This window comes from Pelobates fuscus, chromosome 11 (genome assembly GCF_036172605.1).
Source record: "Pelobates fuscus isolate aPelFus1 chromosome 11, aPelFus1.pri, whole genome shotgun sequence".
Lineage (NCBI taxonomy): Eukaryota > Metazoa > Chordata > Amphibia > Anura > Pelobatidae > Pelobates > Pelobates fuscus.
In genome coordinates, this window is record NC_086327.1 from 38,873,543 (window position 1) to 38,899,612 (window position 26,070).

General features: G+C 38.7%; 1 protein-coding gene across 1 annotated transcript in view; it reads left to right on the plus strand.

The window, feature by feature from the left end:
- Positions 1 to 17,338, plus strand: part of SLC17A7 (solute carrier family 17 member 7) — an 89,983-nt gene extending 72,645 nt beyond the window's left edge. Inside the window, exons 5-12 of the mRNA XM_063436859.1 lie at positions 2,663 to 2,750; positions 4,954 to 5,040; positions 9,986 to 10,128; positions 10,802 to 10,951; positions 11,761 to 11,893; positions 12,918 to 13,028; positions 14,908 to 15,035; positions 15,451 to 17,338. Coding sequence (XP_063292929.1) covers positions 2,663 to 2,750; positions 4,954 to 5,040; positions 9,986 to 10,128; positions 10,802 to 10,951; positions 11,761 to 11,893; positions 12,918 to 13,028; positions 14,908 to 15,035; positions 15,451 to 15,792 — 1,182 coding nt within the window. The 3' untranslated portion in view covers positions 15,793 to 17,338. The remainder of the gene's footprint in view (positions 1 to 2,662; positions 2,751 to 4,953; positions 5,041 to 9,985; positions 10,129 to 10,801; positions 10,952 to 11,760; positions 11,894 to 12,917; positions 13,029 to 14,907; positions 15,036 to 15,450) is intronic.
- The last annotated feature ends 8,732 nt before the right edge of the window (positions 17,339 to 26,070 follow it).

Sequence of the window (26,070 nt, forward strand, 5' to 3'; positions counted from 1 at the left end):
TTAGCTCAACAGCAATAACACTACCAGTAATTTACAAACATTAACGAATGTGTTTAGAAATAAGTCTGTGCAAATAAGATACATTGTTCTCGTTCTAAATTCCATTTTAGTTGTATTAATTGTTATTAGTAAGTCACCTAAAACCCCTTAGATCAGTCCTTGCCACATTCCCACTTGTGGTGTATTACCAAACTATATCAATTATGTACGCATACACATATAAACTCTGGTCCGTCTATTTTAACAAATATTTATTTAGAGACAAAACAACAACAGCATACAAATAAGGACACACAATCTAACTAAAAATAACAACTAACATTAAAAAGGTATTTTATTAGAAGGCAACAGCACAATACTATATATTTATCACAAACACACAGCCCAGTCCCAAAGAACAACAACCCATGTATCTCTCTCTTTCTCTCTCTCTCTCTCTCTCTCTCTCTCTATATATATATATATATATATATATATCATATAATAATCCCCTTCCCCACACATTTGATCTCGCCCACGGTTAGGCCTTCATATCAAGTCATGGCTCACTGCTGCAAGTTCAGCATCACATCTACCAAGGAAGAAAAGGAAGCAACAGCAGACTGATTTCCTGCCTGGCAATATCTTACCTACCCTTACTTGAGATGATGTGTTTTACATCACATACTGGTTTTCAATGTATTAATGCATCACTTCCTTTAAGTGATTGTGGGAGGTTAGAAAAGATTTTTAGCCCTCCTGCCTAGGCCTATTTTTTGTTTAGGGAGATGTAAAGAAGACAAGTTACCACACCATTCACACCCCCAAAATCAAAGTGTCCCTCTTTGTGTATCTTACTATCAGGTGAATTAGTCAGAAGGACTATAAATAATGTGATATCACTTTCCTCCATTGCTCACACCGATATATAATAATTGGCAACATTTTGACCCACTAAGATTGTTTGTCAAATGGGTCAAAACATTGCCAGGATAACACTCTGCTTGAATACATTTATCTTCTAGCAGCTTCACCTGGTGTTGTGGATTTGTTTATTATTTTTATTAATATTGGCATTTAAATAGAGTCAACCTATTTCATAGTTCTTTACAATACAGGACTTAACATCAAGTAAGACAAACTATTACAAATGTTGACCGGAACACAAGGTTAATGAGGAACCTGCTTGAACCTAGAGAAGGTGTGGTATAAAAACACGAGATAAAGGGCAGATAACATCAAATAGTGAGAAGGGGGGACAAGTCGAAATGGAAGGTGAGAGAGAGTTAATTGGAGTCTGGACCCACTTATTACTTTGAGAGAGTAAGAGATAGATTTAAGGAATGACAGTTTCCCATTGACACCAAAGGCTAGCCTGAAGAGATGGGTCTTCTTAAAGGATTGAAGACTAGGAAAATGTCTGATGGACAGAGGCAGAACAAGTTCTAGAATCAAAGGTAAAAAGTTCAATACGTAATAAGTGATAAGTTCAACAAAAGCTGAACGAGAAGCTAAGCTGACTTTGAGAATGTTTTCATTTTGGCTCTTATAGTGTGAATTCTGACATATGGGATAAATACTAGTATATGGGAAGAAGAATGACATTAGAGGTCAAATTACATTTAAAATGAATAAGAGTAGTTACAGTGAAAATATTTGATTGTTGGCATATTGTTTAATATGACATATAGATTATAGAAGTTTGAATAATGAATGGCAAGTGTGGTGATATTTAAGAAAACATCAAATGAATAGCTGTACAAGTTACTTAAACATAATGATGAAAAATCTATAGATTTATAGAAATGTAGAAATTCTCACCTGGTACACAAGAATGTAAAAACCAAAAAAACTTGCAAAGCTTCCCTGGCACTTAACAAAACTACCTACAACCTCACCAGAGTTTAGAACACCATTTTTGTCTATATAGAACCATATGGTTTGATTAATTCCATTGGTATGAAAGGACATTGGTAGAAGGTAGAGCTACATACTAAACTGTACCAAAACAATGTATCATTGTACCAGTTAAAATGCATTCCTTTATTATATCTGTATTTGAAAATGTAAAAAGGCATAAAAAATTCTCACGGTTTTCGTCTACCAAGAGAGACTTGATCAGACCACAAAATACTAGAAAAAAATTACCTAATTGTAGATCACAAAATACCAGACACTACAAAGTACTAAACTGTGAGTTGTAACGAATTGCCAACTGATTGCAAAAATGTGAATCAAACTACATGAAAAAACTAAATTACCCGCTAATGAGCTGGAGAACCGATATCCAAAATATCAAAATATAAGTAAAAAGAAAAGAGAAAAAAAAAAAGGGAAGAATTGAAAAGCAGAAAAGATAGAAAATATAGAAAAGAAAAAGAGGTGAAAGGGAGGAAAAGAAAAGGAAAAATAAAGAAAAAAAAGTATAAAGGGCATTGTTATATAAATGATAAATTGTTACCTGTAAATATTGTTTTGTGTTTTTGTGTCGTGGTATACAAGATAAATTTAATAGAGAGAAAAAAAAATCAGGTATATCATTTTTTTTGTGGATTTTTCCAGCTCTGGTTATACAAGTAGCACATTTCACTTGTTTAGTAATAAAGTCTATATTTTGTTTTACATTCACTGATGCTTATTCCAAACAATTCATATATAATATTTGTCTTTCCATTGTTTAAAGGGAGTTACGTATCCTGCGTGCCATGGGATCTGGAGTAAATGGGCCCCACCTCTCGAACGCAGCAGGCTTGCCACAACTGCCTTTTGCGGTAATGTAATTTTCACATAATTTACACATTTCTGCAGTGACTATTGCGCACAGAACACCATATGCCACGGGGGAGATGTGTGATGACATATAAAAGATATCTGACACATATGTGTACGTGCGTCAGAATTTATTTTGATGTCCTAGCTGTTAAAGACACAGTAAACTGTTTGACCGAGCAAGTACCATAACATTTAAAAATAGTATACCCTGTACACTTTTTAATACATTTAAAAAAAAAGAGTACCTTGCAGCAATTAAACATTAGTAAGTTATATCATATCACCTATATTTAAGTTTATTTTGAATTTTTAGGAATAAATACATGAAGATGCACAGCAAAATTATTAATCTAAAGTGATATATCAGAAAACATTTACCACATTTCCACAATTTTTTTTTTTTGGCCCAATACACCCAAATCAAAATAATTTCAATCCACGCCTGAGCAAATTGATTTGCAAATAATTGATTTGTTGAATTAGACCCCACAGGTAAATCCCAGATTAATCAGTTTGTGCGGCTGTGGAATAAAAGGAATGTGAATCAGACGAACCAGCTGAAACATATTTTTGCAGAAGTCTTATATTTGCAATAGAATTTTCTCTTTATTTATATAATTAAAACTGTAAAATTAATTATGTATCCTACATAGCATATGGGGGGGGGGGGGGGGGAGTTAGATTTAAAGTAATCTAAAGCAGTAATACTAAAGCAATTTTTCAAGGAACACCCTTATTAAAATATGTACAAACTACCAGTTCTGTACGAATGGGAATTTGAAAAAAATCTAAACTTGTTTTGGAGAAGTACTTTGAGAACCACATTAGGGGTATGTAGTAACATACGTTATTTACTAACCCTAGGATATTTTTAAGTTAAATTCCAAGTATGTATGTATGTATCCATACATACAATATATATAATGGTTGACCTCTTGTATGTTATCATTATTATTATTTTATTATTCATATAGATTCCGTAGCGCTGTACAATGGGTCGACTAAAAGACACGTAATTGTAACCAGACAACTGGACGTACAGGAACAGAGAGGTGGAGGGCCCTGCTCAATGAGCTTACATTCTAAAGGGACTGGGGTAGAGTGACACAAAGGGTAAAAGTAGGGGTACGAAGTAGGTTGTTAGAAAAGTATTCACTAAAGTATTCTTTCTTTAATACATTTAAAGAAAGAGCTCTGCTGTAAAGAAAGCCCAGAAGAATTTTTATTTTATTTTTGTGGCTAAATTGGCAGTTACAATCATATTGTTTTTTTTTTTCTTCTTTTTAATCAACAGCCTAAAAATGATGTGTTAAACTTGATGGACTTTGAAGGAGTCTTTTTTGTCAACCCAGATTACTAAATAACATTATTTATTGTTATTCTTGATAATAATTTCCTGGATTACTTCTGTTTTTCTTTATTATCTTATTTTCCATCCTCCCTCTCACTACTTCCCTTTGTGACTTTGGATTGCCATATCTTGCATAGAATTACAATAGCATCAGCAAAACTACGCATTACTCATATTACTAAATATAGCAAATTACTACTGTGTCTGCACCTGTCTGCAATCTGAATAGGCCCTGCATCCCTAGGGTACTATTTAAAATACGGGATGTAAGCAACGAGTACTTCTGCTGGCTCAGCTTGATATTACACTGTGATGTTTGCCAGGCAGGGAACTTGATTCATATTGAATTTTTAGGAAAAATTATCCAAACATAATATAAAAGGAGAACAGCTTGTGCTTAGACACTGTTATCATTTTTTTTTTATATATATATATATATATGTCATTTTTGGCCATTTTTTACAGTTCCATTTTTTTTTTTTAAGATTTTGTTTATTGTCTTTTTTTAAGATTTTCCAAAAATGGCATCTAGAAATAAAAAAATGAATAAGAGGTCAAACATTACTATTATTTTTTTTTTTTTTTTTACATATTTGAAGACTGTTGACACAAGAAAACATTTTCACATTTGCTTTGTTGATTGGTACTAAGGCACTAGGAACATGAAATAAGAATCTCAGCAGCGTTCTGTACATTGTCCTGAGTGGGGCCAACAATGGAGGCTACCCATTTTCACCACCACCTGCCCACTCTGATCCTAAATCCCCATTTCTTAGATCCCCATAGCACATGTTAATATAATTCCAGAAATGAACTGGGCATTAATTAGAGGTGATATTTGTTTTTTGTAGGTTCTTATGCAGGAGCTGTGGTGGCAATGCCATTAGCTGGGGTATTGGTACAGTATTCTGGGTGGAGCTCTGTGTTCTATGTGTACGGTAAGTAACAATGTGTGACTGGTTCCTTACGTACTGACATTAAATTTCTTGTTAGTAATGAGTAAAAGGTGGGATATGGAGGAAATTATATAGGGTGAAAAATGAAGGACTGGCATAATGGTATGTGAAGCATGGGGAGGAGGAGGTGTAAGCACAAAATAGATTGCATTGCAAGAAAGTAAGTCAAATTATTTTAATTTCTGTCCATTTTGTGTTACACTTTAATTCCAAAACTTGATTTTCCTTTTAGTTTTATATTGTTTTTTGTACTGTGCTAGGCCATCTCTTGAGCAGTGATTCCCAACCCGTTCCTCAGAAACACTAATAGTCCAGGATTAAGGGTGGGGTAGACAACCTTCAGCATTCCAGATGTTCTGCATTACATCTTCCCAGATTCATTACCAGCATTATGGCTGTAAGAGCATTAGGGGAGATGTGGTGCACAACATCTTGAGTGCCAAACATTGCCTACCTCTAATTAAGGGAAGTACCAATTCCATTTGTGGCGAAACCGACCTCGCCACGTGTCCTTGGAGGGGGCTGATTGCCCGCCTCTTGCCTTTGGACTATGGACCAGACTTTATGGGAATGTGATACCCCAGATAGCCATACCATGGAGCCTATTCATATAATGAAAGACTATGGAAAAGACTTTAGCTCCATGGCAATTGTACTGTGTGAGTAGGATCTGCGCGCTATTCGGTAGTTTTGTGCGTGCAGATCCCAGCTATCTGGGGATAGGTGAAATGTCTGTGTGTTATGTGTAAATGTGACTTTATGTATTTTAAAGTGTTTTATGTTGTTTTGCAACCATGTGGTTAATGGAGTCTGCCTTTAGTCCTGGGTAATTGGATTACTTCTCCAATTAACTCCAGGGCAGAAGGGAGGAAACCAGGATGCATTGTGGGGATGTTTTTCTGCCAGCTAGAAAGGAACAAAAGATACTTTTAGTAACTTTTGAACCCCTGGTCGGATTCATGCCATTTTTTAATATGTTGTTCCCCTGAATGGATTGATTGTGGATATGTATTTTTATGTGAATGTGATGTATGGTTTTAAAGTTATGAAAGTTGTGTAAAAGTATATTTTACTCTGTATGCATAATGGGATTATGTGTCACACTAAGGGGAGGGGATGTGTGGGAGGTAACATCTATGGCATTTGTTCTTTTATGCCTCCCCCTGGGTGTGGCCTGTATGTGTGAGTTGGAAATAAAAGCCAGGCTGGATGAGCCAGTCCAGAGTTCCTGTTTTACCCTCAAAGTGATGTGTCGTCTCATTATTGGGGGAAGGATTTATTGTATGCTGTTCCAGTTGACTGCTAGGAGTACAAGCCTATTCGTATGGTTCCTATTCAATGGTCTACAGCATTCATACGCTTGGGAGAATTTAAAGGTTTCTCGGATTCGGTGATTATGGTGTCTGCCAGAGTGCTTGGAGTCCTCAGGAAGCACTAGGAGCATCCATTAACGGAGGTACTCAGTCGGGGTGCCAGGTGATCCGTTACATTGGTGGCAAGCGGTGGGATGGCGTCCTAGTGCGAGGTAGAGCAGCTCAGAGACACTGTTTGGATTTACAAATTGAGGGCAACGCTAGCAGTCGTGCAGCGCCCCTGGGAGCAGACAAGTATGGAAGGTTCTGGCTCTGGAGATGATTGGCTGGCCGAGGTGAGGCAGCGAGTGGCCGAGTATGGGGATGATATACCCATGGAGACACGCCGGGTGATCTGGAACCAGGTCATGGCCGAGCGAAACACAAGGCTGGACCGAGAATTCCGGCTGGCGAAAGAGAGGAAGTATGCTCAGCAGCAGGAGCGTTACAGCAGCCGAGTAGAGGCTGCATCCGAGGAAGTTAGCCGTCTTTCCCTGAGGCGGCGGGAGGAACCCGAAGTGGGGGTCCTCATAGACTGGTCCTGTGAGGAACCACAACAGGCAGGTAGAGATGGGACCAAGGTCTCTCCACCGGGCCCACCGGGATGCTGGGCAGCCGGCCCAGATCCCCAGCAGCAGCCAGAGTTGCCAGGTGGGGAAGCAGGTGGCCCTTACTCACAAATGTTGAGGGGCCTCACGGATTGGTCCTGGGAAGACCCCCAGATGGCAGGTGGAGATGGGATTGCGGTCTCTCTACCGGCCCTACAGGGATGCTTGGCAGTCGGCCCAGATCCCCAGCGGCAGTGTGCGTTACAGGGAGCTGAAGGTGCCGTTCTTGCTCCCCAGCGGCAGTCTACGGTGCAGGGAGAGGAGCCTGTTATCCCCTCTCCCCAGCGGTTGAAGGTGTGTAAGGGAGAGGAGTTAGTTATTCCCTCTCCCCAGCGGCAGCACAGCTCACCAAGGGGAGACAGTAAGCCCCTCACCAGCGCAGATGGGACCGTGGTCTCTGCGCCCTGCCTACAGGGAGTACAGGGGGTCAGCCCTGCTCCCCAGCGGCTGAAAGTGTGTAAGGGAGAGGAGTTTGTTACCCCCTCTCCCCAGCGGCAGCTTAGCACACCAAGGGGAGACAGTAAGCCCCACACCAGCGCAGATGGGACCGTGGTCTCTGCGCCCAAGTTACAGGGAGCTGAAGGGGCCATCCTCCCTCCCCAGCGGCAGTGTGATTTGTTGGGAATTGGGAGCCCAGTCTCCATTCCCCAGCAGCAGAGTATCCAGCAGGGAATGGAGAGCCCAGCCCCCTTTCCCCCTCAGCAGGACTCTGTGCTGGGAGGAGAGACAGTCGGTCTCCCTCCGCAGAGACGGGAAGTATGTATGGGAGAGGAGATTGTTACCATCTCTCCCCAGCGGCGGATCATTAATGTACAGGGAATAGAGAGCCCAGTCTCCATTCCCCAGCAGCAGAGTGTTCTAATGGGAGAGGAGCTGGTTACCACCTCTCCCCAGCGGCAGCTTAATGTACCAGGGGGAGACTGTAAGCCCCACACCTGTGCAGATGGGACAGTGGTCTCTGCACTTCCAGCACAGGGGGTAGGGACGGTCGGTCCTGCCCCCCCACGACAGGGCTGTTTAGCCAAAGGGGAGACAGTCTGTCTCCAGCAGCAGAGCTGTGTACCCAGAGGGGAGACGGTCGGTCTCCCCCTCCCACAACCAGGCTCCAATCAGGCTACTTCAGTGGTAGCGCTGGCACCAGGGCAGAGTACCGCTGGTCTCTGCCCACTCAGCAACCCACCAAGGCAGACTACCAGTCCCCCACACAGCCGTGGTGAGGCACCTGGACCTGGACAAAGTTCTCCTCTACCCAGGTGTAGTAACCAGTTATTGTGGGTGGGAGGTACTGCTGTTTGTGCTTCATGGGTGGGTTGCTGGACTAACCAGGGCACTGACCGGCAGGAGGTCAGATACCCTGTTAGTCTGGGGGGTAAAGGGGAGAAGTGTGGCGAAACCGACCTCGCCACGTGTCCTTGGAGGGGGCTGATTGCCCGCCTCTTGCCTTTGGACTATGGACCAGACTTTATGGGAATGTGATACCCCAGATAGCCATACCATGGAGCCTATTCATATAATGAAAGACTATGGAAAAGACTTTAGCTCCATGGCAATTGTACTGTGTGAGTAGGATCTGCGCGCTATTCGGTAGTTTTGTGCGTGCAGATCCCAGCTATCTGGGGATAGGTGAAATGTCTGTGTGTTATGTGTAAATGTGACTTTATGTATTTTAAAGTGTTTTATGTTGTTTTGCAACCATGTGGTTAATGGAGTCTGCCTTTAGTCCTGGGTAATTGGATTACTTCTCCAATTAACTCCAGGGCAGAAGGGAGGAAACCAGGATGCATTGTGGGGATGTTTTTCTGCCAGCTAGAAAGGAACAAAAGATACTTTTAGTAACTTTTGAACCCCTGGTCGGATTCATGCCATTTTTTAATATGTTGTTCCCCTGAATGGATTGATTGTGGATATGTATTTTTATGTGAATGTGATGTATGGTTTTAAAGTTATGAAAGTTGTGTAAAAGTATATTTTACTCTGTATGCATAATGGGATTATGTGTCACACTAAGGGGAGGGGATGTGTGGGAGGTAACATCTATGGCATTGGTTCTTTTATGCCTCCCCCTGGGTGTGGCCTGTATGTGTGAGTTGGAAATAAAAGCCAGGCTGGATGAGCCAGTCCAGAGTTCCTGTTTTACCCTCAAAGTGATGTGTCGTCTCATTATTGGGGGAAGGATTTATTGTATGCTGTTCCAGTTGACTGCTAGGAGTACAAGCCTATTCGTATGGTTCCTATTCAATGGTCTACAGCATTCATACGCTTGGGAGAATTTAAAGGTTTCTCGGATTCGGTGATTATGGTGTCTGCCAGAGTGCTTGGAGTCCTCAGGAAGCACTAGGAGCATCCATTAACGGAGGTACTCAGTCGGGGTGCCAGGTGATCCGTTACACCATTCTAATGGGGATGCTGACAAAACTTAGGTCGTAAGATGCTTAGGTTGAAACCCAGTGGCTAAGTAGGAGCCACTGGCTAAGACATCTTCTTATATGAAAGTCTGTGTTCCCTACTCTCTAACGCCCTAGCACACTCCAAACACACATACAGATTCTTTCTTCCAGAAACACACACAGACCTGTATTTCCAAACACACACATAGATCAGTACTCTCAAGACCCAATCACAGATCTGCACCGACAGACACGTAGACCCGTACTGAGAAACACACACATAGATCCGTACTGACATACACATATACACACACACACACAGATACAGACAAGCATACTAAAACACAAATAATCAGTCAATTTTATACACACTGACAGATGCATACAGATACAAACATATACACAATCACAGATATGCACACTTTCCCAAATACAGTCACACAAACTCACTGATACACACAGGCACTCTTGGAAAATACCCCTAATGTAGCACGGTGGAGAGGGAATATCTAATAAATTTATACTTCAATTTTACAAACTAAAAAGGCTAATAAAGTGACATATTGTGTTCTATCTTTAGGGAGCTTTGGTCTAACATGGTACATGTTTTGGATCCTTGTTTCTTACGAAAGCCCTGCAGAGCATCCTACAATATCAGAGGAAGAAAAACAATACATCGAAGAGAGTATTGGAGAAAGTACAACTTTCATGAACCCATTGGTGGTCAGTAGAATTAGTTTGTTCTGGTTTTTTTTTTTGTTTTTTTTTTTGCTAAAGTGTCTGTACCCTTTGATGTGTGTTATGCATATATTTTGGTCTTTCAAGCAGCAACAAAACTTAGAAATGTGTTTTCTTGGTGTTACCCCAATTCCTTTTTTATTTTAAGTGAAATATCCAGGAAATGTAATGCATTCAGAATTAGCAAAATTCTAGTAGAAGATTGGCAAAATCAAAAACAACAGCTTGACACATTTCATAATTAATGTGCATTTTCATTCTGACTTTTATTTTTAATTAATAAAGCTGAAGGAAAGTTTTTTCCTTACCAAATATTTTTTAGGGCAATTTGTTTAAGTCATGCTTAAATGTTAAGTGTTAAATTATGCATTTCCTGTCCATATCTTGCTAAGTCACTAACCCAATATGGTCAATCAGACTGCTTTAATCTACAATATGGTAGTACCATCTACCAAGCTACAATTTGGTAGTACCACCCATTTCTAGTACTGGTACTTTGACTTATGCTTCACCCATTATTTGTCCATATTCTGTCTTGTCCACATTTGAAAAACTTTATTCTTCTCTTTATTTGGACATAAGAGGACAACAGTTTTTTTTTTAGAGGGCAACTGTATTTATGTTCTTCAAACAAATAATACCACTCCATCTATTACAGAAATTCAAGGCTCCATGGAGAAAGTTCTTCACCTCTATGCCAGTGTATGCCATTATCGTTGCAAATTTTTGCCGTAGTTGGACTTTCTACCTTCTGCTCATTAGCCAGCCTGCTTATTTTGAAGAAGTCTTTGGATTTGCAATTAGCAAGGTAAGTTTACTTTGTGAAAGCAATGTCAGTTTATTACATTGATCGGTTTGCCTTCCCTTTTGCTATCTCATTAAATGAATAATTTATTATGTTGTTTTTTTTTTTTCATTGCAAAACATTGCAAGAAAGCAAAAGGGATAGTTAATGTCACCGCAAAAGAGGTTGTCTTAGGAGACAATTGATTCTGCATTTTAGCCAACATTATTTCTATTTTTAACAATGGTTTTACTGAAGGGCAAAACAATGTAATCAATCCAGAAAATGATTACAAATCTATGAGAGGCATTGCATATATTTACCATTATTTTTCTGGTATAAATAGGAAAAACAACTACAGAGGAATGAGGAACAGACATAAAAGGATAGCAGAATGAAAAGTAGAAGAGAAGAGATAATACAGTTAGTCAAAGGCAGGTAACTGGCCTTGTCTTTCTTCATGTAGAGGATTAGATTATGTGGGTATAGGGAGTCAAGAGTTCTGGGTTTTTAAAAGTGTAACAGCCATGAATGCCTTAAAAAGTTTAGTGGATTCTTGTACGGGTACTTTGAGGCATTCAACCACCTCGAAGTGCCACATATTGTGTGAGAATATGATCTACAGAGAGTAGCCTAGTTTTCCAGTAGGCCAACATTAATTTCTAACTTAAATGAGAATAAGAAAGGTAAACATTTTGTTCATCCCAAAGACATAAAAAGAGTTAAAAAGAGACTCTACTGCCCCCCCCCCCCCCCCATCACCTGCAAAAAACACTGTTAAGTAGGTATACCCACAATGAAAAACATTAAATGCCTATTTACCCTACTAACAGGTTGGACTTCTGTCAGCTTTACCTCACTTGGTCATGACTATTATAGTGCCCATCGGAGGACAAATCGCTGATTTTCTACGTACCAAAAGGATAATGTCTACTACCAACGTGCGAAAAATGATGAACTGTGGTGGTAAGTCAAAAGGCACATTAAAGCTATTCTTCAACACTAAAATATAAATTTATATCCTTTTTGAAGGTACAATTATACAAATTTAAATTAAACCCATCTATCACAAAATGTATGGATGACACATTGCCTTTTTTGGAGATATACATTTAATCTGTGCTTTGGAGTTGTAGTAGCGACAATTGTATAGATTAAACAATATATGCATATAAAGCTAGCTCCACCTCCCAAGATGGCTGCCACAAAGGAAGAAATGGTTTAGCCTACAAATGACAGGACATTAATCCCATAATGCCCATGAATTAGTATGAATTAATTTTCATGCTTAGTTGATGGTCGGCCACCTGGTTTTTTAAATTTTTTTACAATATTGAATGTTGAATGTTGAATATTGAATGATATATTTTAACAGATGATGCACACTACAGCAGCTGTAAACATTAAAATGAATACACACTTTATCTTAAAGGGACTCTCCAGTGCCAGGAAAACAATCCATTTTCCTGGCAAGCGTGCCCCCCCTCTTCCCTTTCACACTCACACTGAAAGCAGACCATGTTATACTGTGAGACTGTCAGAACATGTTATCCTCTATTTGATGTCCTCCAAGCTAACTGAAGTGTTAGTTGCAGACTGAAGGGGGGGATGGAGAAAGGGGGGGAGGGGTAGAGGGTCACATGGGAGGGCAAGAAATAATCAGGGGAGGAGGGGGCATCGGGCCCCCTGTAGCAACACCTATGGCTAGGAAGCATATAGAAAAGTAATATTAGCAGCAAAACATGCAGAAATAGAGGAATATAATACAAACAAAATGGTCTCCAAACTTTTTTTAAAAGAATTCAAAAGTGCTTATACAAACATGAAAAATTAAACTGGCCATGTCCATAAAGCTTAACCAGAAAAACAAGGATCTGAGTGTGACATTTTATGTACTGCAGGTGTTGAAAGAAATTAAGTTATTTTGACATTTTATATTTTCTGTTTCTCTATAATGTGTAAAATACAAGCTCTTATTTATTTTCTGAAGGGTTTGGCATGGAGGCAACACTTCTATTAGTCGTAGGTTACTCCCATAGCAGAGGAGTGGCCATCTCCTTTCTTGTTCTGGCGGTGGGATTTAGTGGCTTCGCTATATCAGGTAAGTGTGTTCCTGCATGTCCAACTTATGTTGCTGCAACTACTTGTACAGAAAAAAAAAATGTACAGCGCTGTCGAAAGATTGGAGCTTTATAAATTATAATATTTGTATGCTTTGTGCAGGTTAGCTGGGTTGGCAATCTGGTTTAAAAGCAATTTGTTACTGTATGTGAATTTATTTGTTCATTTACACCTGGCTTTAGCAGTATCAGCTAATAATAAGCAATGGGTGCATTGCATTAAGATGCTGCATTAACATAATTATGTTGAAATAACCTATAGGCAGTTTGAGTGTAACAACAAAAAAAGAAAAAACCCAGGTTGCACCAAATAGAGAGAAGTGTAGTCCAAATGAGTATAGACCACATTTCCCTTGTGTCAAATAGCTTGTATCCAGTAGTATAAGGCTTAGACAGCAGGTGCACAAAATACAAAACAATAGAAACCAATAGTACAAATTGTTGTAAACAAAGAGCCAGCAAATAGTGTACACTTTGTGAATGTTTCTACTAGAATTACTGATTCTAGCAAGCATGTTACATCATATATTATTTTGTATGCATGTTGCAATGTTTCTATTTGTGCTGCTAGAACATGTGTGTTTCAGACAAGCGAGTTTCTTTACTTTCATTACATATGCAAATTAAATTCATGCATGTGATGTAAATGACATCAAGAGGAAAATTGAGACGTATGATTTGCTTAACACTCAGTCCATAGGTCCATACTAAACTGACAACTAAACCAAGACATTGATGCCCAAAGGACTGGCCTTAGAATTGCAGTCATTTACTTTGGTGAAATATTGCTATCCTCAGGCCAGCCCAGGTTAAACGTTTTTAGGTATTTGCAGTTACATTTTATGACTTTGTCTCAGAATTCCTTTTTTCTCCCTCTTTACATGTAGTTAATTTGGGAAACAACGACGTCTATTTCAAAAAGACGTCTATAGCAAAAGAATCAGAAGATGATTGTCTAGAACAGGGTTCTCCAAACTCTGTCACTCCAGATGTTGCTGAACTACAACTGCAAACACAGCAAAATCTGGAGGGACAGAGTTTGGAGGACCCTGGTCTAGAACATTAGTGCAATGATCTCAAAAGTTACGTGACAAAATGTTGTATAGATCACCAATATTCTACAATATACTTTCAGTATAAATTCCCAGTACAGGGAATATAAATCTATAGCTACAAGGAATTCACAGACGTACAACAAAGTTCAGATGAAAAAAAAAAGTATGACTTGATGTTTTAGAACAAGTAGAAAACGATCACATAGGTTTGGCCAAGATGTTCTCACATGTTTCACAGTACTGTGTTGAGATGCCTGCAACTGTGCCCTTTCAAGTCAATTTAATGAAAAAATAAATATTGGGAAATATCAGCAACTAAATTAATAGAGGATAGGGGGAAAAAAATATAATTTTGAATAACTTTTGTCACATATATAGCAATATACAGGCATTCCTCACTTACGGAATAGGTCATTAAGAGAGGATGCCTAAGTCCAGCGTGACAACCAAGTTTTGAATGCGTTAGAGAGCAGGTCTATGTTTGGGTAATACTTGAATATTGATCAGCTCACTAGCACCGGGTATCCCTTAAATCTATGTTCGGGGGAAATTCCCTTAAACATAGACCAGCTCTCTAGCACGGGAATCCCTCAAATCTATGTGCAGGGGAATTCCCAAGACTCAGATTTGGGGGATTCCCCGCACAAGAGAGCTGGTCGGATGTCCAAGCAGTTGTTATGCAGGTAAGTCGTCAAGTAAGGACTACCTGTATACAAGAACATGCTAGCTTTACATAATGCATCCAACTGCATGCTACATGTTTATTAAATTACATTGTTTTTGTCTTGTTTCTGCAATACTCTAGGTTTTAATGTTAATCATCTGGACATTGCACCTCGCTATGCTAGTATTCTTATGGGCATTTCCAATGGTGTGGGAACTTTATCAGGAATGGTCTGTCCCTTGATTGTGGGAGCCATGACGAAGCACAAGGTATCAGCTTTGATTAGTGAATTTCATTCTCTACTGTATAAATTATCCTTGATCTTACACTCCATTTGACAATGCAAGGCAAACCTATCAGAATAAGGTTATTTGACTCTGTTGCTTTAAGAAATGTAATTTGATTTTATGTTGTGTATTCAGTGAAATATAGCTGAAGGGTTATTTACTAAACTAAAATTAATTTCAAACATTGTGTCAAAATATTTTCCAATCAGCTGTATTTCCAGTTTTCCTAGCTTAAATTAAATTTGAAAATCACTTTGAATTCACTTAGAATTTTTGACATTTTATATACTATAAACTAATGGATACTTGAGTTAAATGCAATTATGGTTGTTCTAATCTTTCTTGTATTTCTTTTCCTCTTTTTTTTTTAACTCTACATCTCTACCTGCATCTATAGACTCGAGAAGAATGGCAATATGTTTTCCTTATCGCTTCCCTTGTTCACTATGGTGGGGTTATTTTCTATGGAATATTTGCTTCAGGAGAGAAGCAGCCATGGGCAGAACCAGAAGAAACTACGGATGAAAAGTGTGGTTTCATCCACGAAGATGAACTGGCTGAAGAGAGTGAGGACCAGCCTCAGGTTCATGGAGGGTACGGTAGCTATGGTGCCACCAAGAGCACAAGCTTTGCCAATGGTGGGTGGCCAGCAGAATGGGAGAAGAAAGAAGAATTTATACAGGATGAAGGGAAAGACCCCTATTTATATGGGACAGCTGCTGAAAGGGACTTGTCTTGAACATAAAAAACAAACAACAAAATATATAAATTTTAAAATAGCAATGTCTCAACTCCAACTTTGAGATGAGCATAAAAAATATGGAACGCGAGGTGACTGGTGTTGCCAAATCTCCCACTTTGAATCACATGATCACAGCAACTTCCTTTCAGTTAATTAAATACTGGTCAATGTATTATATGTTAGGGGAGTATAGGCAGTGCCTTTTCATGCTCCCAAGCCCTCTTACAAATACCCCCCAAAAATATTTATGGTGTCCAAGGGCCTTTTTTGTTTCTGGTATCAGTGGTTTGCTTGTTACATGTATAGATGCCACATATATGTTCTAAAGTCCATCACTTGTATAAGTGTGTAAGCAATAACAAATAAAAAAGGTGCATTTTATCATTGATGGTGAACATATCCTGTTCACATTTTCACTGGAAGCTCAAGATTGTTTTTAAAACAAAGAATATAATTTAGCATTCCAGTTGATCAAATAATTGTAAAATGTGAAGGGTCTACTGACCACTTCATAAATGTCAGGTTGATCCGCCCATTCATTTTTTTCTCAAGAGTGGTGCAGAAAATAATAAAATATGGATTTACAGATAGCATAACTCCCTACCACCTTTCACACCGTGGTGATAAATATGGTTCAACAACTTTTCATAACGCTATATACTATTGCAAGAGAGAATGAGGCTTAATGGCATCCAACATATCATACGGTGATACTATAACATGTGTTCTTCCATAGGAGATGGTTGGAATTTATCTCCCATTGTGGAGCGTGTTGTCGATGTCTAGTTTTTTTGGAGTCAGTTTGTGATTGGTGTAATTGGTGAGAACTTTTAGTGTATTGTTCAGCGAGTGAGAAATTGAGTGAATGAAGTCATCGCATGCAGCACTGTTCTTTGGACCAATGGAGTTTCAAAAATATCACCATCTTCTAAGTTTTCATTACTTCTCCACCTATTTTAATGTCCAAGAAAACAGAGAAAATTCAACATGCCCCATAGTCAGAGCCTGATAAGTGCATTACAGTTCCGTTTCCTTTGTGGCCTCATTGTACATTGCAGTAAACCTTGGTGTAGAGTGTGCCCCCATCACAACAATTGTTTCCATTATTATTGAATATTGAGCATTTAGAATTTTATGCCAAAGCCCTTTCTGGACTTTTCAAACCTTATCCAAAGAAGATAGCTGTGCAAAACTGTTAGTTTCTTCAGTTTTGGTGGAAGAAATTTAACTCCAGCATTGAAGGGGCTATACTGTATGTGTATAGAGTGTTTGAGTGCAATATTGATGAGTGGGTTTTTTTTTTTAGAAATTTATCACCTACTATTCCGGTGGATTTAGTTCTTCGGATATGGGTTGTAAGTTTGTGTTATCTAATTACCAGCCAAACCCAAGGCATTCTATACATTTAGCTTAAATAAATGAAAAAATCAGTACTGCGCATGGATAGGTTTTCTGAGAAGGGGAATGGCAGTGGAGATATAATGAATGAAATATGGAGATGTGCAGTAATTGTACATAAGAATAAAGTATATTACAATTCACAGTATCGGGATTTTTGTTTTAGAGTTGTGTCTGAATTTCATTCACTCACATGGCTTATTTCAATGTTCATACATATATGTAGAGCAAAATATTAAAAGTACATACATGACCTACAAAGCATATAAACTTAAAGGGGCACTATAGTGTTAGGAACACGTGTGTATTACTGACACTTTAGTTCTAAAACCACCTGACAATATAGATCTAATACCACCCTTACCTAGGGTTAGAAAGGTGATTTACTCATCTTTTTCCAGTGCCATACGGGACTCCGATCCACCTCCTTGGTTGACATCAGATTGATGATCTCAGCCAATCACAATGCTTTCCGATAGGAAATCATTGGATTGGCTGAGATTGTCAATTCTGATGATCTTAGCCAAGAAGGCGAGGTGGGTGGGCAGAGCCAAACGCTTCCCTGGCCAATCAACATCTTCTCATAGAGATGCATTGAATCAATTAATCTTTATGTGGAAATTTTAGCATGTCTATGCAAAGGAAGCACCACTTGTGGCCATCTGAGGAATGGCCACTAGAGGTGTTCTCTGCAGAGGCAGTGTTTACAGCACAAAGCCTGCAGGGACTGACTATACAAACCAGAACAACTACATTAACCCCTTAAGGACCAAACTTCTGGAATAAAAGGGAATCATGACATGTCACACATGTCATGTGTCCTTAAGGGGTTAAACTTTCCCTTTAAGGAAAAAATAGCCACTGTCCTGTCTTAGAAAAGCTTGTTGTCAAATTAAACTGACTCTTCACAGTGCATTTACTACTTATTATGTTAATGAATCTTGCACATAATCTAAACATATATGGATTTATAGTAGATATGTCTACTATACAAATTTGTAATATAATGTTTAGTTATGCTTATATTTAACAATGACTTATTTTTCAAGGTTTGAAAGAAAATTGAATGTTGAAATCCAAACTTCTTTACCCTTCGCAATGAGCGCCTCTACCTTAGCTCCCTGTTAAATATCGTTAAAAGCTCTTTCCTTTGCACTTGACAGTGAACATAGAGAGAGCATACAGAAAAGAGAAGTAATTAAATAATGTTTCCATTTGTTTCTATTTCTCTTGATTTGCAAAGACTGAAGGAACCTCGTCTAAACAGGATTATGATGCAATTTGCTAAATTTTAGTAATAAATGTAAAATAAAATGGAGAATCTCATGAAAAACGATTCACTTTACATGTTATTTATCTATTGAAAGAGGAAGAATATGGAGTGCAACGGAGCAAATGCGTTTTGCAGTTTCAGTAAAAATAACATCAGGCAAAAAAATGTGATTTATATCGTGGAAAGTCCTTTTAATTCATTTTGATTTCCTTGGCATCTGGTATATCCTACTAGATTGAGGAAGCTATATGTTCCGAAGTCTATCCTCAAGGCACCCCATATTAGTCCAGGATTGTGGAATTACGCAGTTGTCTAAAGTGATTTTCAAAGAAAAAGAAAACCCTTAGAAACATCTGGGTAATCCCTAAATCCTGGACTGGTAGGGGTGCCTTGAGGCTTGGGTTGAGAACCACTGGTGTATATTAAGTTTACAAATGAAAGATTTTAAAAATAGTTAATGGACGGTCTTGTATAAAAACAAAAAAAATCTAATTTGATCACCTTTACATTGTGAAAAAATATATAAACTTGCTGCACAAACTTGCTATATTCTATATGTTTTTTTTTTAATTGCCACACATAAAATTAACAATTACATACCAATGGTTTAAGCAAAACATTTCTTATCTTCGTGCTGTTTTTTCGTGCATGTTATGTTTTCATTTGAAATTCAATGTTTTTATTTGATTAGCCCTATTGTTATTCCTTTTCACTCATTTGTAAGAACCCAAAAAGTAATCTTCTTGGAATGGACCTTTTATTTGACAGTATGTTAAACTAAAGCGGCTCTGTTACTTATTTTCCAAATACTTTTGACACCCATACAGTGTCTCATAATATCAATAAATTGTGCTACTCAGACATGAAACATAGCAGGAGACATTTAACATTAGATAACATCTGCAAAATATACAATAGCATTTCCTTCCCATTGTTCGCACATGTCTAGGCATTGCAGATAAGTAAATTTATGTACAGGTGATACTCAAAAAATTAGAATATCGTGCAAAAGTTCATTTATTTCGGTAATGCAATGTAAAAGGGCAAACTAATATATGAGATAGATGCATTATATGCAAAGAAAGATAGTTCAAGCCGTGATTTCTCATAAGTACGATGATTATGGCTTACAGCTCATGAAAACCCCAAATCCACAATCTCAGTAAATTAGAATATTACATGCGATCAATAAAACAAGGAGTGTACATAGAACAATATCGGACCTCTGAAAAGTATAAGCATGCATATGAACTCAGTACTTGGTTTGGGCACCTTTTGCAGGAATTACTGCCTCAATGCGGCGTGGCATGGAAGCTATCAGCCTGTGGCACAGCTGAGGTATTATGGAAGACCAGGATGCTTCAATAGCAGCCTTCAGCTCTTCTGCATTGTTCAGTCTCATGTCTCATCTTTCTCTTGGCAATGCCCCATAGATTCTCTATGGGGTTCAGGTCAGGCGAGTTTGCTGGCCAATCAAGCACAGTAATCCCACAGTCATTGAACCAGGCTTTGGTGCTTTTGGCAGTGTGGGCAGGTGCCAAGTCCTGCTGGAAAATGAAGTCAGCATCCCCATAAAGCTCATCTGCGGAAGGAAGCATGGAGTGCTCCAAAATCTCCTGGTAGACGGCTGCGTTGACCCTAGACTTAATGAAGCACAGTGGACCAACACCAGCAGATGACATGGCTCCCCAAATCAAAACAGACTGTGGAAACTTCACACTGGATTTCAAGCGTCTTGCAGTGTGTGCCTCTCAATCCTTCCTCCAGACTCTGGGTCCTTGGTTTCCAAATGAGATGCAAAATTTGCTCTCATCAGAAAAGAGGACTTTGGACCACTGAGCAACAGACCAGGTCTGTTTTTCTTTAGCCCAGGTAAGACGCTTCTGACGTTGTTTGTTGTTCAGGAGAGGCTTGACAAGAGGAATACAGCATCTGTAGCCCATGTCCAGAATCCGCCTGTGTGCGGTGGCTCTTGATGCACTGACTCCAGCCTCAGTCCACTCCTTGTGAAAGTCCCCAAGCCTTTTGAATGGCCTTTTCCTGACAATCCTCTCCAGGCTGAGGTCATCCCTGCTGCTGGTGCACCTTTTTCTTTCACACTTTTCCCTTCCACATAACTTTCTATTAATGTGCTTTGATACAGCACTTTGGGAACATCCAACTTCCTTCGCAATTACCTTTTGAGGCTTTCCCTCCTTATGGAGGGTGTCAATGATGGCTTTCTGCACAACTGTAAGGTCAGCAGTCTTCCCCATGATTGTGATTTCAAGTGAACCAGACTGAGAGACCATTTAAGGGCTCAGAAACTCTTTGCAGGTGTTATGGCTTACTTAGCTGATTATAGTGGGACACTGTGAGCCTAGAATATTGCACCTTTTCACAATATTCTAATTTACTGAGATTGTGGATTTGGGTTTTTTATGAGCTATAAGCCATAACCATCGCACTTATGACAAATCACGGCTTGAACTATCTTGCTTTGCATGTAATGCGTCTATCTCATATATTAGTTTCCCCTTTTACATTGCATTACTGAAATAAATTAACTTTTGCTCGATATTCTAATTTTTCGAGTATCTCCTGTACATATTTAACATGATATTAATAAAAGGTGCATAAACATACTGTATACAATCGGTGAAAGACTTGTCAAAAAAAATCACAACATAAATTACCATCCATCCATGTACATTTTCTGGATTTAAACAAAGAAAACTCATAATCAATAAAAAATAATCTGTATTATTAATATGTAATTGCTTTGGAACTATAGAGGTTTTCTTCAAAAACATTAGAAGATATAACATTTAACATGGTCCTAGAAAATTTATTCAGCAGGGATAAATGAGAGAGCAGGACAACCATATGGTGAAATGGGTGCCTAATTCTCTAATGCATCGTGAGAACTAAGGTGAGAAGAAATCGTGGACAATTTATCAAGTATGGTGAAAATATAAATTAAGCCAGATTTGTAGAATGTGGAGGATTTGTGAGATAGGTTAAACGTTTTGGACCTGTCTATATTTATTACAGCTACCTAATCTCTATATCAATAAATGGAGAAGTCCATGAGATGAGTGTCTTCTGAATGTACTATCTGCATAATGTATATACATGAGATATATAACAATATGTACGAGGGCGATACAGTGATCAAGGGGAGGGATGAGAGCATAGGTTTTCAAGTTCAATTTACACATTAAAATCATGTCAACAGCAACATAACATTGATTTAATGTAGATTAAGTATGGTGTAGTTGGGAAGGGTGTTCATGACTACTGGACTTGGCCTTCATGATAATTGAGCTTCTATTGGTTTTAAGGCTGAGAGCACTAATCTATGGGATTGGAGAACAGGGTTAAAATTGCTAAATTTGGGGATTGGAGAACAGGGTTAAAATTGCTAAATTTGGGGGGTTTAAATTGCGATGAAAAGGGTGGGCTTACCTTCTTTGATTAGTCAGCAGGACTAGTCTCAGATACACACAACAACATAATCACCACCCTTATTATTTTGGTGCTTTGTTTTGTGCTGTTTTTGTTCTTTTTCTCTCATTTGTGGTTGTTACAGCAGAAAGTGCCTTGCCAGCGAAGGATGAATAAGATAAGCTTATTTAGGACTGGACATTGGGGAGACGTGTCTGTCCCCTAGGAAAAAGGGGGGCATGAGCTCATTATTGACTTATTGGGGAAATGCCTGCTGTTTTGGAGTCACAGCTGGCAGAGTTAATGGCATATGCTGGTACGATAAGTTTAATTTCATAAAGTTGTGGCCTATGCTTTTTGCCAAAATATTTGTTTATTAATTTTTTGGGGGGTTGGCCTTAAGCTTGTGTTTGTGGGTCTCAGCCATTAGCCGTCATGGTGATTGCATCAAAACGTAGACCTAAACATGTAGATAACATCACAACTACATAATAATTTCACTAATATATATTTCATAAATGAGGGTGTCATAATGTAGTACAATAACACAACCAAAATCCTAAACTAAAAGGTAATCATAAAGGTAATCTTAACACTTTAGCCATCAACCAAAAGCCTAAACTAATAAGGCAAGTGATCAAATTGACCTTAATTGTCGAGGTTGAAATTACTATAATTTGATACAAGTCAAAATGATAGTAAACTAACACCAGCAAAGGCACAGTTGAAATTATGAACGCAAGATAATGATGCTTGCTAAAATTATAAACTCAAATTAGTGATTTGAAATTATAAACTATAAAGATTGTGAAGTTGTGATAATGACCAGCATGATTTAAAATAATATATATATATTTTCCTCTTGTAAAAGGATACTGCTCATCATAGGGTCAGTGATGTGACAAAGAGGGCTTATTGAAAGTTATAATGGAAGACCAAAAACAAACATACCAAAAATAAGTAAATAAGTCTTAGTTTAATCTGAATTTTTGTTGTTGTTTCAGATGCACTCTAAAAAATATTGACCACAAGTAAGAGCTGTAGGATCTCTGGTAATGAAAGTTGAAGGAATTGGAGAAGGTAAAACAAGTGCATATTTATCTTCCTCTAAACTAAGAGAGGAGCAAGAGAACAAAGAACAACTCAAATAGCTTGTCCTATGGCAAGTCCCTCTTAGTTCTCAAACTGGCATTAGCTTAGTTGTTACATTACATTTTATAGTTTACAATAGGAACATTTTAGGTATTTGCACATGAAATCTAAACAGGTTGCAAAAGAACACTGTGAATGGATAATGCAAAAAGTTTTCCCTGTGATGAGTCCCCACTCAATTCTTCAACTATTTTCAGCACACGTGTGCCATTATAGAAAATTACCTTTACTGTCTGCATATTATACTGAGCCCACCCAAGTTCCCTCTGCACAAGGCATCTAGCAAACGAAGATGGTCGTTTTATCTAAGCATCTGTAAACGTAACTACAACAGGACAAAAGGTAAGAAAACCATGAATGGAGAACAACTCTAATAAATATCCCTTTGTTGGAACCCTACTCAGGTCTTCAGTAAGTTTAAAGCTAATATTTATCCTTCCCACCTATGTTTTGTTGAGGAAGGTCCTTTTACGTAAGTTGTAATGAATGCTGTCAATAATTGTGTAAATTGTCAGTGGTGATTATGAGTTGAGGGTTTGCAGTGATGTTCGATCTCAAGTAACTTATAGTTACATATTTACTTAGTTACATAGTAACATAGGCTGAAAAGAGACATGTGTTCCTCACATTTGTTTTTTGCTGTTGATCCAAAAGAAGGCAAAAAAAAACAACAGTTTTTGCAATAAACTAGGGAAAAAAATCCCTCTTGACCCCAGAATCGCATGCAGATTAATCCTTGGATCAAGCAGCATTTACCCTACATTGAAAAATTATATCCCTGAATATTCTGCTTTTTGCAAGTATGAGTATAGTTGCTGTTTAAACATCTGTACGGACTCTGATAGAACCACTTCTTCAGGCAAGAGAATCCCATTTCCTTATTGTTCTTATGCTAAAAAAAAAACCTTTCCTTTGCCTTAGATTAAATCTTCTTTCTTCCAGTCTAAACGCATGACCTCGTGTCCTATGTAAAGTCCTGTTTGCGAATAAATTTCCACACAATGGTTTGTATTGCCCCGAATATATTTGTATAATGTTTTCATATCCCCTCTGAGGCAACGGTTTTATAAACTAAAAAGGTTTCAATTTGTTAACCTTTCTTCATAGCTAAAATGTTCCATTCCTTTTATTAATTTTGTAGCCCACCTCTGCCATAATATCCTTCTTTAGAACAGGTTCCCAAAATTGCACAGCATATTCAAGATGTAGTTTTACCAGCGAATTATGAGACAAAATTATATTCTCATCCCGAGAATTAATGCCCATTTTCATGTATGACAATACCTTACCGACCTTAGCCATTGCTGGTTGTCATTGCACAGTTTGTTGTCTATTCCCAAGTCCTTCTCATGTGTGGTTATCTCCAATTCGCTTCCATTAAGGGTATAAGTTGCTTATAGAGTATGATCACAAGTGGACAGAAAATAGTTTTCTTGAAGTGGTTTTGTCACCTAAGCTCTTTGCATAATTGTAGATTATGCTAGCTTTAGTGTACCTATAATCTTAATTTTATTAATGACAAGAGGCGAATATTTGCTTAAGTCTCTCTTTACTAGAACTCCACAGCAGCAAAAAACACAGAGAGTAAACAACCAATCAGAAAACAGTAAGGAGACCATATAACTCCCTTCTCAACATTCCATTTCCTCTTTCAAGCTGCGATAACAAACACAGTCAGAAAAAAACTTAACACACCATAAAAATAACGGTCCATCTTGACAGAAATAACGTCTCTCATAGGATTCTTTCAACCGAATTGGAGACCTGAACTTGACCTCATCCTGAGAACTTTACACTGAAATGAGAGAAACAGAATTGAAAATTGTGATTAGCCAATTAAATGTACGCATAAAGTCATGTAGAGATTAGTAGAGAAAACCACCAAGTCTACAGATCCCCGCCCTAGGTAACTGAAAATACCGAAAATAAATAATCACCAGGGATACTGACCAGAGGCAAAAATCTTTATTCAAATTCAACATACAAGAAAATATTACAACAAGGGTCGGGAACAAAAGGGTGGGAAATATTAATTATTCAATATATGTCATTAATAAAATTAAGATCATAGGTACACTAAAGCTAGCACAATCTACAATTTTATAACATGACAGGAGGCTTCATATTTGCTGTTTCAACGCTCAGTGAGTAGAGCCAACGATGCATGTTCCGTCGGTCTGAAATAAAACTGTCAGAAGGTGTCCTCCCGAGACCAGTCTGCCGAACGTAGAATATCGGACAGGGAAGCACCCGCTATCAGGGCACCTGATGCCGCCGCACCCCTAACCGAGTGAGCACCGAATGAGGACTCCACGCCGGCCAACGATAATAGCCATCGGATCCAGCGAGCCAAAGTAACGGTCGAAACCGGTTTGTGCGGGCGTACGTAGGAAATCAACAGTTGTCCCGATTGGGAATTTCGAAGCGGTTTGGTAATTGCCACATAGCGAGACAGGGTAGAAACCACACAGAGTCTAGGAGCCTCTCGAAAAAATGGGTATTAAACGGCAGAAGAGTCGGATTTGGTACGTCTCGATACCGAAAAGGCCACCCCATCTGGGGAAATAGTGAAAGCGTTAACATCGAAAGCCCTAACGTCGGAGACCCAACAAAATGACACCAGGCACAAAAGAAGTGCAAATGTGGCAGACAGTTGTCGTAGAGAGAGTTCCTGATTCTCCGGCCATGTCTGAATGAAATCCAAAACCCGGTGTACGTCCCAGAGTGATGTATATTTAGGAGCCAGAGGACGTGATAGTCTAATCCCTCTCAACAATCTACAAACCAAGGGGTCTTGTCCAATTGGCGTCCCCTGAAGAGGAACATGAGTCGCTGCGTATAGCGAATGACCTTGCAATAATTTCCAGGCAGTTGATGTGATATCCTGCCTCTGTGTTCGACCAGGGGCCTCCCGTGGAGGCGGTTGTGCAAGTCGCCCCCCAACCCCATAGGCTCGCATCCGATTCTAGGACAAAATCCAGGGTCGGTCCGAAAACTGCCTTGCCGTTCCAGGCCGACATGTGTAA